Source organism: Brachypodium distachyon, chromosome 3 (genome assembly GCF_000005505.3).
Source record: "Brachypodium distachyon strain Bd21 chromosome 3, Brachypodium_distachyon_v3.0, whole genome shotgun sequence".
Taxonomy (NCBI): Eukaryota; Viridiplantae; Streptophyta; class Magnoliopsida; order Poales; family Poaceae; genus Brachypodium; species Brachypodium distachyon.
The window spans coordinates 45,893,859-45,906,804 of NC_016133.3; the positions used below are offsets into that span (position 1 = coordinate 45,893,859).

Consider the following 12,946-nt stretch of genomic DNA (forward strand, 5'->3'; position numbering starts at 1 on the left):
TAATGATTATATCATCAGTAACGGTCGCTCCGTTACTGATGTGTTTCATCAGTGTCGGGCGAGTGACCGACACTGATACTTTTTCAGTAATTAAAATAATAATTAAAACCACATAAAGTACACAGCATTTATACAACACAGCACATGTATTTCGAATACACAGAAAATACACAACACAGCACATATATTTCAAATTAAAACCACACCCACATCATTTAAAGCATACAAATGTATATAAAGCCGCAACATTTAAAGAATATAAAGCATACAAATGTATCTCACTTCACGACATTGATTACAAAGTTTCAAAATTTCATAGCAAAGTCAAGTTTGAAACTATTATTGTGGGTGAACCCTAATAACCACTTGTTCCACGCGTTCGTAGAAGTCCCCACTCGGCTTGATGACCTCATTGTTGATGAGATGGCCGAACTCCCTTTGAATGTTATACACGATCCATTTAGGTCGGTGCGCCATTGTCATTCGGGGCCGCCAGTACTCTTCCACAGCCGCGATTAACCCCTTCCACCCAGGTTTGAACATGCTGGAATTCTCCATAAGGATGTAACATCAGTAGTACCCATAGTACACAGTGCCGAGCGGCTGTTGATTGCAAGGGAATCTGTGGTTGTGGTGAGGCTCGTCTTTATAGCCTTTGCCAACTAGTTTGCTTGGTCGCAACTTTCCAGGCAGTGTTAATGAGTAATTTGATTGGTTTTCAGTAGCAACCTCAAGCACCCTTCGGAGGAAGTAGTGAATCGAAATAGTATACCGCGGACCAAGGCAAACAAATGAGTAATGTCACCCAATGGTCTCTGTTTTCAAAAGAAACAAATTTTAGTATGTAAGGGTGTATAAGAAAGACTGAATTAGAAAAAACAAACGGTTCCATATATAAAATTCAACTTACTCCAAATTAAGGAAGAAGAGGATAAAGTCGTGGTCAGCATATTTCTCCAGACATTCTAGCAAGTAAGATACCAGACAGTCTTTGTTGGCCTACCCTTCATCACTTCTTCCCCATCGTTTTCACCAGTTCTGGCGTTTTTCTTCTTGTATCTTGATGCACCGCATATGTGGCAACTCTCATGGTTCTCATACTCTCCAATGTATACCCTGCAGTCGTTTGGACATGAATGATGTTTCACGCAATCTAATCCAAACGAGCATGTAATCTTCTTCGCCTCATATGTGCTCTTGGGCAACTTGTTTGGCTGTGGAAAAACCGAAGCAAGGTAACTCAACAAGTCTGTGAAGCCCTTGTCTGACCAGCGTGATGCTACTTTCAGTCTTAAAAGTTCGAGCGTTACTTCGAGCACGTTGTTTTCTTCGCCAGCTCCATCATACAAAGGTGTGTTTGCGTCCTTCAACAATTTTTTGAACTTAGCACACTCCGCATCATCTTCGGGGTCCGCCAGCTGGTCTTGTAGGTACGGGTCATCTAGCATTTCGGCAATCCTGCCATGTGGAGCTCCTTCACCTTCCACATTAGCCTCCTCATCGACCCTTATTTCTTCCTCGGAATCATTCGCCAGATCATACTGCAGGACATGATCATCTTCGCTACCGCTACCGACATCAACCGCATCCTCCCCGTGACAAGTCCATCGTGAGTAACCTTCCACAAACCCGATGCCAACACGTGCATACATCTTCAAGCTTCGTCATGCATGTGTTTCCACATTTGCGACATGGACAACACATCATCACAAAACCTTTTCGTTTCATATCACCTTTGGCGACTCCAAAAAAGACCGTCCATTCGATTATCCATCGAGCATTGATTCTTTCTGTGGCGTACATCCAAGAACGGTCCTTCGATCTACAACACAATACACAAGAAAAAACACAAAGCAAAATAGTTAGCCTAATAATTAACAAGAGATTAAGGGGTTAATTAACCGAGGTTAAGGGGCAACTAAAATTTGAAATTGGGGACATTCAGAGAGAAATTGGAGGCCGAAGAGAAAGATCAGGAGAGAGAGAGAGAGAGAGCGCTCGCAAGGGAGAAAGAAGCTTGGGGCTCCAAAAATGGAGCTCACCGGCCGCCGGCGGCCGGTTCTGGAGATGGGGCCGGCCGGGGGAGATAGGAAGAAGGGAGAGGAGGAAAGGAGCTCATACCTGCAGTTGGGCTCGGCCGCCGTCGTTGATTTCGGCATGGCTTCGACGGCGCCGGACGCGGAAGTGGCCACAGCTGGTCAGTGACGACGCGCAGCACGACCAGCTGCGGCTTATTTAAACCGCGAGTCATCAGTGTCGGTCGGGACAAACGTGACCGTTACTGATAACAGGGGAGACATCAGTGACGGTTGCTGTATGGGCGACAGCGAGTGATGTACAGAACATGAGTGGCGGTCGTGCCTCCAGCGACTGTTACTGATATGTTCTGGGCATTAGTGGCGGGCCCATTCGGGCAACTTTTAGTGATGTACCACTCATCACTAACGGTCGACCATTCAGCGACCGCCACTGATGTATGGCTGGACGGGGACGGGCAGACCCCTGTCTGTTCATCAGTGACGGTCGGAGCCACGACCGATAGTGATGTTGTTCATCACTAACGGTCGCGCCCGACCCGTTACTGATGAGCCGTGAGGTATAGACCGATTTGTAGTAGTGATTCAAATTAGAAGCATACAATGAAATTGTATGATAAATTCTTTACTTTCTAAATGTCAGCAAAGGTTAAAGATAATATCGAACGGTATCACCTGATAAGAAATTACAATGCTCAGACAAAGAATCTTATAAAACACAAACAAACAAGAATTTTATCGTCTAATGAAATAACAAAAAAAAATGTATATATCGAAAGTAGTTGGTCTATTTTATGTAATAGCCATGTGATGCTTTGAATGACAGCTATGGTATGACATAGAAACTATTTGACCGACAAAACAAATTGATGGCGAAGTGCATGCATGTGAGAAAAGAAATACATTCAATGATCCTCACAATTAGTCGAGAACAAATTGATGATGTGGTATAGTTGCATGTGTAGAAAAAAATATTTAGTGAGGATGGCTTGATGGCAGTGGCAGGTGGCATGCATGAATGTGCAAAATGTACATTTAGTGGTGCGATCCCTTTGTTAGAAAAAAAAACAGTGACAATGTCTCCTGTAGATAAGTGAACAAATTGACGATGTGATAATGTGACATGTGTAAGAAAAAAAACTTAATCGGTATGGATTGTATAGGTATATAGGATGCAGTTAGCCCACAGTATAAAATGAAGATAGTTAATTTTAAACATCAGTATAGGATGCAGTCCGCCAGTCACTCGAGAGACAATTCGCATTTTGCAAGACAATGGTTGAGCACGTCGAGTATTTCACGAGTGAAAGAGAGGTTGTGGGCCGGCTTCATGTTGGTAGCTCGGACTTGCACTTAGGAGCCGGCTGCATCTTAAGTTTGCTGATGATCTGGTGATAAATATGCACTGAAGATTGCTGGAGGTTTCGGTCAAATCAGGTAAAGAATTTGCTACTCAAGCTCTTTTCGTTTCATATTTTATGCCACACGCACATACTTAGAAGTCAAAACAAATTTCACTAATATTCAAAGATGCGGACCTTGTTTGTCGCCACTACATAGACAAAGTGTTAATCTATCTAATGAGAACAAATAGGTTGATTAAATATATCCCAATCCGATACCCCTTAGTTATGCGTGTGAAATGAAGGTATTACAAGATATTGTATGCTCAAGCGGAGCTGCTATTGCCAAACATTATCATGCATTAATATCCAACAGAACACGAAATGAGGAGTTTCTGTTTCATTCTACTAGTGCGTCCATGAAAGGGCAGCAGCTGCGCTTCAAGCCCTTACGAGACAGTACAGTGCTACCTCGTACCTGAAAAGAATGTTCAAAAAAGAACTAATACCTGAAATGGGCACACCCGGCACAGAACTTCACACAAAACAAAGCTTCCAGGTTTCTTCTCAAAGCAAACAAACTAAAAATCTAGTAGACTGGTCTCGATGAGAACTATGTGGAAATTATATTCACTGATCTTCCTCAAATTTCTACTGCCTGGCTTGCAACAAGATCTAGGGACACATCACCGCCAAATGAATGAGAGGAAATTGTGCAAACTCCAAGTCACAGCGTGAGGTCAAAACATTGGATTCCGAAATGATAATCAGGTGCTCAAAGCAGGCGTCAGTGGCTCCGGAACGCCGCTGCCGCTGTTGAGTACTATAACTTTGCCTTCTGAATCGACATCAACGATAGCAGAATCTCCTTCCTTGACCTCACCAGCAAGCATCTTTTCTGCCAGGCTGTCTTCCAAGAGCCTCATGATAGCACGGCGCAGTGGCCTGGCACCATAGCTTGGGTTGTAGCCCTCATCCACCACCCTATCTCTGAATCTTTCGGTCACTTGAAGGTCAATTTCCTTTGCCTTCAGCCTATCAAACACTTCTTTCAGCATAATGTCTGCAATTTCCTTCACCTCCAGCTTTGTCAGCTGGCGGAAAACAATCATCTCATCCAATCTATTCAGGAACTCAGGCCGGAAGTACTGCTTCAGCTCCTCAGTCACCAGGCTCTTGATCCTGTTGTAGCTGGTGTCCTTCTCGTCGTAGTCAAGGTCGAACCCAATCTTGCGGCCCCCCTTCTCAATGACACTGCTACCAACATTTGATGTCATGATCAAGAGCGTATTCTTGAAATCAACTGTCCGCCCCTTGCTGTCCGTCAATCTTCCATCTTCTAGTATTTGAAGCATCATGTTGAAGACATCTGGATGTGCCTTTTCAATCTCATCAAAGAGAACTACTGTGTAAGGGCGACGGCGAACTGCTTCAGTTAATTGACCACCCTCGGTATAGCCAACATATCCAGGTGGTGACCCAATTAGTTTGGAGACAGTATGTCTCTCCATGAACTCACTCATATCAAGTCTGATCATGGCTTCCTCAGAGCCAAAGTAGTATGATGCCAAAGCTTTGGCCAGTTCTGACTTACCAACACCGGTTGGTCCAGAGAATATGAAACTTGCAATAGGCCTGTTTGGATTCTTCAGGCCAACACGGGCTCGGCGGATTGCACGGCTAATAGCTTTGACAGCCTCATCCTGACCGATAATACGTTGATGCAGTGTTTCCTCCATCTTCAGGAGACGGTCAGATTCATCAGAGGAGACCTTCTCGACAGGTATTCCAGTCCAAGAGGACACAATGTGCTGAATATCTGCCTCTGTGACCAAAGGACCAACTTCACCAGACTCTGTCTCTGCCTTAACCATTTCCTTGCTTTTGTCAATGATGGCCGTAATCTGTGCCTTCAGTTCCATCTCTTTGTCTCTTAGTTCCCCAGCCTGTCAAAACAATAGATGGCAGGAACATATCAAAAGGAAAATACTGGTGAGGGAAGACTCTTCAAAGTTCAAAGGCTGACCAATCGGGAAGAAGTTTCGCCATGCACATAAAACTAGTACTCCCTCCATTCAATAAAGATTGGCACGGCTTTGAACTAGCTCTAGTTCAAAGCCATCAATCTTTATGGAACAGAGGGAGTACTGACTCCATCCAAAATAAATTATGTTAGTACTTTGCAATGTATCCAATATGCAACTCAACTTTTGTATGAAAATGTAAATAAAAATTACTGCCTCTATTAAAAAAACCTTCAAAAACATGACTTGTAGAAAGCATGCAGTCAAACTTCTCCACCTTTGACAACAAAGTAACAAACAAACTATTTTGATTTATTAAGTAAAAACGATATCATTACATTTGTCATAAAAATAGTTCCAAAATATGTAATTTTTCTAACTTTTTACAAACATACATATGTGAAAGCAAACATAAAAGTTGTGTCTCGGAGACTGCCATGTTTAAATGCCAGATATATTTCTGAAAAGCAGTAAAAGAAAATGTATTGTGAAACTGTTTTTCAGAACAAATTTAATGATACCAGTTGCACCTAACAAACCTAAATACCCCCTCTTCCCATTTTATAAGTCAGATAAAATTTGTTGGCAATATCAAGGAGTTCAGGTGCGGCTCCAATTTAATGGAGCGACACTTTTACTCTGAGCCACAGTGACTCGCTACGACACTAGATTGTATCGGCAACCAATATCCGCATCAATGCTATGCATGTACAGAATGCTTGGTCTTGCTGCCCTTCTACTACTACTCATTAGGCATCCAACAGTCACAGCATGCTGTATCGATGACACACGGAAACCAAAATGTAAGCATGCATGCGCTAGTTAATTGCACCTATTTTATGGGAAGAGGAAGTAATTTTTTATACTAGTTAAAAATACACTATTGATCATGACCAAGGCTGTCAACATCCGGATACCAGGTACTATCTTATTTTGGGGCAGCAGTCTCTCAATCGTGGGATCATATCATAGCATCACGATAGTAAGACGTGGTTTTCAGTTCAAGTATAGTTAATTTATATATAACAGAAAATAGCTCAGAATGATTTTTTCAATACAATTATCTAGAATAGCAAGAAATATAGAGTATAGTATCATCACTGGCCAAAAAAATAATGATTAAGACATACACATAAGTGCATGATCTAGCATGCAATAGAGCCAATGTAAGCGTGTGAGACAAATAAATCAATATACAAATAATACCCAGATTAGTTAGCAGATCCTCAAAGAAATAATTAGACCTGCAGAGCCCTATGGCCATTGATCTTGCAGCTCACAGCCTACAAATAGGCAGCCCACATGCAACGTCATAACTAGCAAGCACATACCTCATTCAGTCCCACCTCACGGAATTAGAGAGGTTGCAAGAGACTTAAATACCAGGGCTGCCGGACCAGCAGCAAGTATCAGCCTCAACCGGGCCTTTGCTAACGTGTTGCTGTTGTGCTGGGTGTGGGATTGATGTGAGTCGATCCATGTCGCAATTCTACCGATTTCACGCTACAGAGTGATCCCGGGGCCATTACCAGATTAAGATCTGGAGTACAATATGTATCATTTCAAATACAGTTGGATCGTAAAATCATACGCTACTATGATATGTATCGCGATATTGAAAACCTTGGTCATGACATCAAACAGTGACAAGATTAAATATGTCAAATAGACACTATTGATCATGATCAATATCTTGCCTGCACACAATCAAAATTGGCATCTATCTGGAACAGAGGTAGTGCCACACATTATCAATATAGCAGGCATTTTTGGAAGAAAGAAAATTAACCCAGAGCAAATTTTGTGCAAATACCTTCTCAAAATCTTGGCCGCGTACTGCCTCGTTCTTATCCTTGGTAACCTTGCGAAGTTCTTTGTCCAATTCTTTTGCCTCATCAGGGAGCTGCAACACAATTTCATCCTAGATTGGTAAGCTTCACTGTTTGTCAACTCAGGAATAGTAAGCTGTGTGCTTATACCTGGGCATGCCTAAGCCTGACACGTGATCCAGCTTCATCAATCAAGTCGATAGCTTTGTCAGGTAGGAAACGATCACTGTATTTCAACAATATAAAATTTTACTAACTGAACAAAAAAAAATGGAATATTTGTAAGTACAGCAAAGCTCTTGTTCATTATTTATCTTTGTTCTAGACTCGGAGTGAGACCCAAAGACCAATTTGCGCATCTAGGTTTGTGACAACGAAACTACAGTTGTAAAAATTAATATCACTAGGCTGGACCAAAATTAATATCAGCCTCCATACCCCCTGCACGTGAACATTTTCTTTCATTTCATTCTAATGGGGAGCTAAATAACTAGGCGATATTAGTGGCACTGAGATGAAGGCTCGAAAAAATGCAAGTCTGCAGTGTAAAGTCTGAACTGTTTGTTGTTGATTATTGATATCACTATTGTTTTACAATTCTAGCAGCTGATCACATCAGACACTTCAACGGCATAAAAAAAAATTCAATTCTACTAGCTGATCACAGACTTCAATGGCAGAAAAATAATAAATTCAATGAGTAGGTGGATATCTGATTAGGAGGTTACTGAAGTAACATCTTTTGTTGCAATTATCATAAACAATGTCGCTATACTGAACTTTCTAGTTTTCTTCTCTTCTACAATCTTCAGTAGCTTTATGCTATGGACAAACTAATAAAACATGTTGGCTTTACATATTGCAAAAGGCACCACATGGGGAACCACTATAACATTGGATTACTTGCCCACATTGATGTAAATTAAATTTACAAAAACAGGCCGAGAATCATTGTTGTTAAACAGTACATGTGCAACTTCAAATCAAGTTAGTATTGCAAGACAGGACAAACTTTAACCGCAAAACACTTTAAGCATTCATCAGAAGTAACCAGATCTAACTAATGCTAACAAACCTGATATACTGATACGACAACTTCGCAGCAGCAGTAAGAGCATCATCTGTGTATCGCAGCTTATGGTGAAGCTCATATCTCTCACGGAGGCCTCTCAAAATTTGTATGGTTTCATCAACAGTTGGTTCAGGAACCTTGACTGGTTGAAATCTTCTCTCCAGTGCTGGATCTTTCTCAATATGCTTTCTGTACTCATCCAGCGTTGTGGCCCCAATACACTGAAGAAATAAATACATAAATCACATAGAGAAGGTAAATATAGATATGCGATTGATGTGATCTATCATTGTTCCCAGTCAACTTGAATACAATTTGCATAAAACTTCAAGTCTCCCATGGAACAATTGTTTTTTCAAATCTAATATACAGAACCAAAAGAAGGGAGCAAGGTAAACATAAAAGGTTGACAACATTTTTCTACCACTTACCTGCAGTTCACCTCTAGCAAGAGCAGGTTTCAAGATGTTGGCTGCATCAATTGCACCCTCAGCCGCACCTGCTCCAATCAAAGTGTGCACTTCATCAATGAAGAGAATAATATCATCACTTTGCTTAATTTCCTCCATAAGCTTCTTCAGCCTTTCTTCAAATTCTCCGCGATATTTGGTACCAGCAACAAGCAGCCCCATATCGAGTGTAATAACCTAAGTAGCAAAAATAACAACAAATCAATTTCTTGGAACAACACTGAAATATCATAGGAAATAGGGAATGCATGTTCTCATGTTTCATCCAGTAGCAAAGTTTATCGTGTGGATACCTATCAGACATGGAGCACAATGATTTTGCGCAGATAATTTAAATCCGACAAAGGACAAGCTTATGCAGACACCAATAAAAACAAAAACAGTACACAACTCAATAATTTTGAACTAACCTTTTTTCCTTCAATTGTTTCTGGAACATCCCCATTGGTAATACGCTGTGCAAGCCCCTCGGCGATAGCAGTCTTGCCAACACCAGGCTCTCCGATCAGGCAGGGGTTATTCTTTGTTCGCCTTCCTAATATTTGGGTGACACGCTCAATTTGGTCCTGCCTGCCAACAACTGGATCTAGTTTACCCTGCAAAATAGATTAACACATTCACATCTAATATAATGCAGCAAACCAAGTGCAGCAATGACGAATGAAATTTACCTCTTCAGCTAACTTAGTCAAATTAGTACCGTATTCCTCAAGTGTAGGCATTTTTTGACCACTGCTTCCACCACCAACACCAGCACCAACAGCTTCTGTGCTTTCACCAACCATCCTTATGACCTGCATAGCAAGTCATATATCATGTCCAACATAGTGCAATTTGAAACATTTCAACTGAAAGACCAAGGTCAGAGGATTGCCTGTGTGCGAATGTTGTTTGGATCAGCACCGAGACTTTCTAGCACTCGGGCAGCCACACCTTCACCTTCACGAAGCAGGCCCAAGAGTAAGTGTTCAGATCCTATGTAATTATGCCCTGAACAATGAAGAACCATGGTTAGAAGCTATCACTCGACCTTCTCATGGATAACTAGGACATAAAACAGCAAATGGACGTCTATTGTTGGCTGTTAGAAGTTTCACATCTTGTGGTCATATACAATCTAATGCAGCAACGTGGATATGACATATAGGAAAGTTGATCACATAGCAAATTCAAAGTAAAGTAGAATAGTAGGTTACGTAGCATACTTAAACCGCTACAGTAAAACTTACTTGGAGACAAGCGCACATCTCATCTTATCATAACAATATGAGTTTATATAAATCTGAAGCACCAAAAATCATTTCTCTTATACAGATTCAAGTGCATATCCTTTTTACTCTAGTATCTGATTCTAGCTAGTCATTCGCTGATCACATCGCCAAAGTATATCATTAAAAAAGAAGAGAGAAATTTCATGTCGAAAGAGAAAATCATGTTCTGGTAAGAAGCAATAGAAAATATACGGGACGGTGATAGGAATACAAGAGATGGACATGGTTACGAATGAACAGTGGAAAAATATAGATAACTTGCACTGTCCACATAAAGCATAACAAATAACATGAGCTTAAGTTGATGGGTAATAAAAAGGTCAGTACCAAGCTGACGAGCTTCTTCAAGCGACAGTTCCAATACACGTTTTGCACGGGGTGTGAATGGGATCTCAACAGCCACAAACCCACTGCCTCGTCCAATGATCTTCTCAACTTCTACACGAGCATCCTTAAGATTAATGCCCATTGACTTAAGAACCTTAGCTGCAATGCCGGTACCCTCACCGATAAGGCCAAGCAGGATTTGCTCTGTCCCGACAAAATTGTGGCCTAGCCGTCTTGCCTCCTCTTGGGCGAGCATAATCACCTTGATTGCCTTCTCTGTAAAGCGCTCAAACATGGCACGCACAACCATTCGAGACCCCTTTCCCCTCGGCCGTGCAAGCTGATGTGCTACAATAGAGCCAAAGTCACGTCTAACCACAGATCTTGTGTCCAAAAAATTTGCCCTCCGCAGTCCTTGAAAACCCCCTAGGGTCATGGTCTGCGTCCGCATACTGCATACCGATGCTGCCCTCACTGATGTTGCCCTTGCACGCGCACGGACCTGAGCACCGCTGTTATATATTGTAGGGACAATTGCTGACTGAACCAGAGCCCCCTCCATGTCGGTATGTCTAAAGGAAGCCCCAAGCAACCCTTTTACCAAGACCTGAAAATGTATTGCTGATTATGGTAAGCATCACAATATGCCGAAATGGTCATGAATGGAGCTAAGATAGACACTTTATGGGATAAGAGCAAGTAAACAACGCCCTGTACGGCGAGAAAGTTCCATAGTCATCCAAATCCACACTCAACTAAGCCCATATGGGAGCGGCAGAAGAATTGCATATAAAGAAGTCAACCATGACAGTTTCTCCCATGGATATACAGATAAGGAGGTGCTGCCAATCCACTGATAGTGGCACTCGCAACCCTAATAGCCGATATACTCCATAAGAGTAACTCCAGGAGCTGCCCTATCCGATGCCGATAGTCGTATTCAAGGGTTTTGAGCAAAAACAAAAACAAAACAAAAACTGGTCCGGCAGCTTCACCATCCGACTCCCCAAATCCCTTCCAGGATCCCCCAAACTCGGGTTTGGGGCTCCCCATCCCCCAACGACTCCGACGGAAAGCTCCCCCCCCGCGAAGTATGCTCTCCCTTCCCATTCCCCTTTCTCTGGCGCTCCCGCTGCGGCCGGACTAGACGCAGCTACACTGACTGGGCTGGGCAGGAAGGGGAGAACAGGAGGACGTAGAAAGTCAGAGGTTAGGCACGGCGGCGTACCAGATATGGACGGGGCGTCGATGGGACCCGGAAGGCGAAGTGGATCCGGCGCACGGCGTCGAGGGGAGCCCGTTGGCGGCGGCGGCGGGTGACGACGGTTGATGCTACGCTACGCCACCCTAGGAGAGGGGAGGGGACTCGGCGAGGAGGATTCAGGAAGAAGGGATATGGAGCTCATACAGGAGGAGGGCAAGGGGAAGCAAGAGATAAGAAGAGCCGGCTACGTCACGTCAGCCACGGCACGCAATTTTTACATTCATTGTAAATAAAAACGAAAGAAAACTGTTACAACTAAAAAAACACAGAGAAAACAATCATTAAAATACATTTAAGTCTAACTGGCATCCTGCAAGCAAATAGTTCTTTTTAATAGCGAAAATTATGACGATGCGCGTTCGCACGTTGGTTTCTCCACTCTCGAGCGCATCTAGTGCTGCGTTGGCTCCTGCCGTGCTAGCGCTAGGTGCTGTTGTTAAGCTAGGTGAATAGGTGCATGCATGCATACATTTTTTCCTACTGTCACGCTGGCTCCTGCTGCATCTGCGCGGATGGTGTGATATGTGCTGATGCTTAGATAAGTGGCTAGCCACATGCATGCATTGTTTTTTTTTCTTTCTATTTCTACAGAAATTATAATGACAAGCATGTTTGCTCTCTCGTGGTCTTGTTCGTCGTTGTTGTCGTGTCCGTCCATGGTGCCCTCACCGCCGCGCGCTATGCCCGCTTCCTCGCGCCGCCGCACTGAGCCGTGCCCGCCGCCTCGTGTGGCCTGCCCGCACCCGTGCGCCATCCCCGCCACCACGTGCCGCCCCAGCCGGCACCGGCCTGCGCCGCACCCGCCTCTGCACACCTCTCCCATCGCCGCCACGAGCCGTACCTGTCGTTGCCGCACGCGGTAGATGTCGTGCCGTGGCTGCTTGCTCATTTTGCCCGCCAGTAGCGGGGGCAAAAACGCTCCTCGCCCACAAGGACATAATCGATTTGTCAGCGTCGTAGCTAGCTGCTTTATTTTGTTTCGGGACGAATCAGGCTGCTTGTCCGCAAATCGTAATCGAGAGGTGGATTCAGCGGTGATGTCTCTGCCGCAAGGCTTGCATGAGGGAGGAGCCCCGGCAAGATTCAGTGTTACGATGACGGAATCGAGCGGTGGGTGCTAGATTTTGATCGAAACGGACATATATACAATGGCTAAATGTGTCCATTAGGGTGTGGCAGTTTGTGTTCAACAAAGATGGCAATTTATCTGTATCATGCATGGCAAATCATGTTCATCAGAGGTGGCAATTTGTCTGCATTAGAGGTGGCAATTTGTGTTCACCGGAGGTGCCAACGAGTGTGCATTAAGG

At 43.4% G+C, this 12,946-nt stretch overlaps 1 protein-coding gene and 1 long non-coding RNA gene across 2 annotated transcripts; both read right to left on the reverse strand.

Moving 5' to 3' along the window:
• Positions 1-233: 233 nt before the first annotated feature.
• On the reverse strand, positions 234-1,058 carry LOC112271948. The gene is made up of 2 exons (XR_002965508.1): positions 911-1,058; positions 234-815 (listed from the first exon to the last, which is right to left on the reverse strand). It is a non-coding gene; the product is annotated as an uncharacterized LOC112271948 (long non-coding RNA).
• A 2,573-nt stretch (positions 1,059-3,631) lies between these two features.
• LOC100833605 (chaperone protein ClpC1, chloroplastic) lies at positions 3,632-11,795 on the reverse strand. The gene is made up of 10 exons (XM_003574986.4): positions 11,601-11,795; positions 10,373-10,979; positions 9,649-9,764; positions 9,446-9,568; positions 9,185-9,370; positions 8,736-8,951; positions 8,308-8,525; positions 7,383-7,458; positions 7,217-7,306; positions 3,632-5,325 (listed from the first exon to the last, which is right to left on the reverse strand). Exons 2-10 carry the CDS (start codon positions 10,932-10,934, stop codon positions 4,147-4,149), a joined length of 2,766 nt encoding a protein of 921 aa, XP_003575034.2. The 5' UTR covers positions 10,935-10,979; positions 11,601-11,795; the 3' UTR covers positions 3,632-4,146.
• Between the last annotated feature and the right edge of the window lie 1,151 nt (positions 11,796-12,946).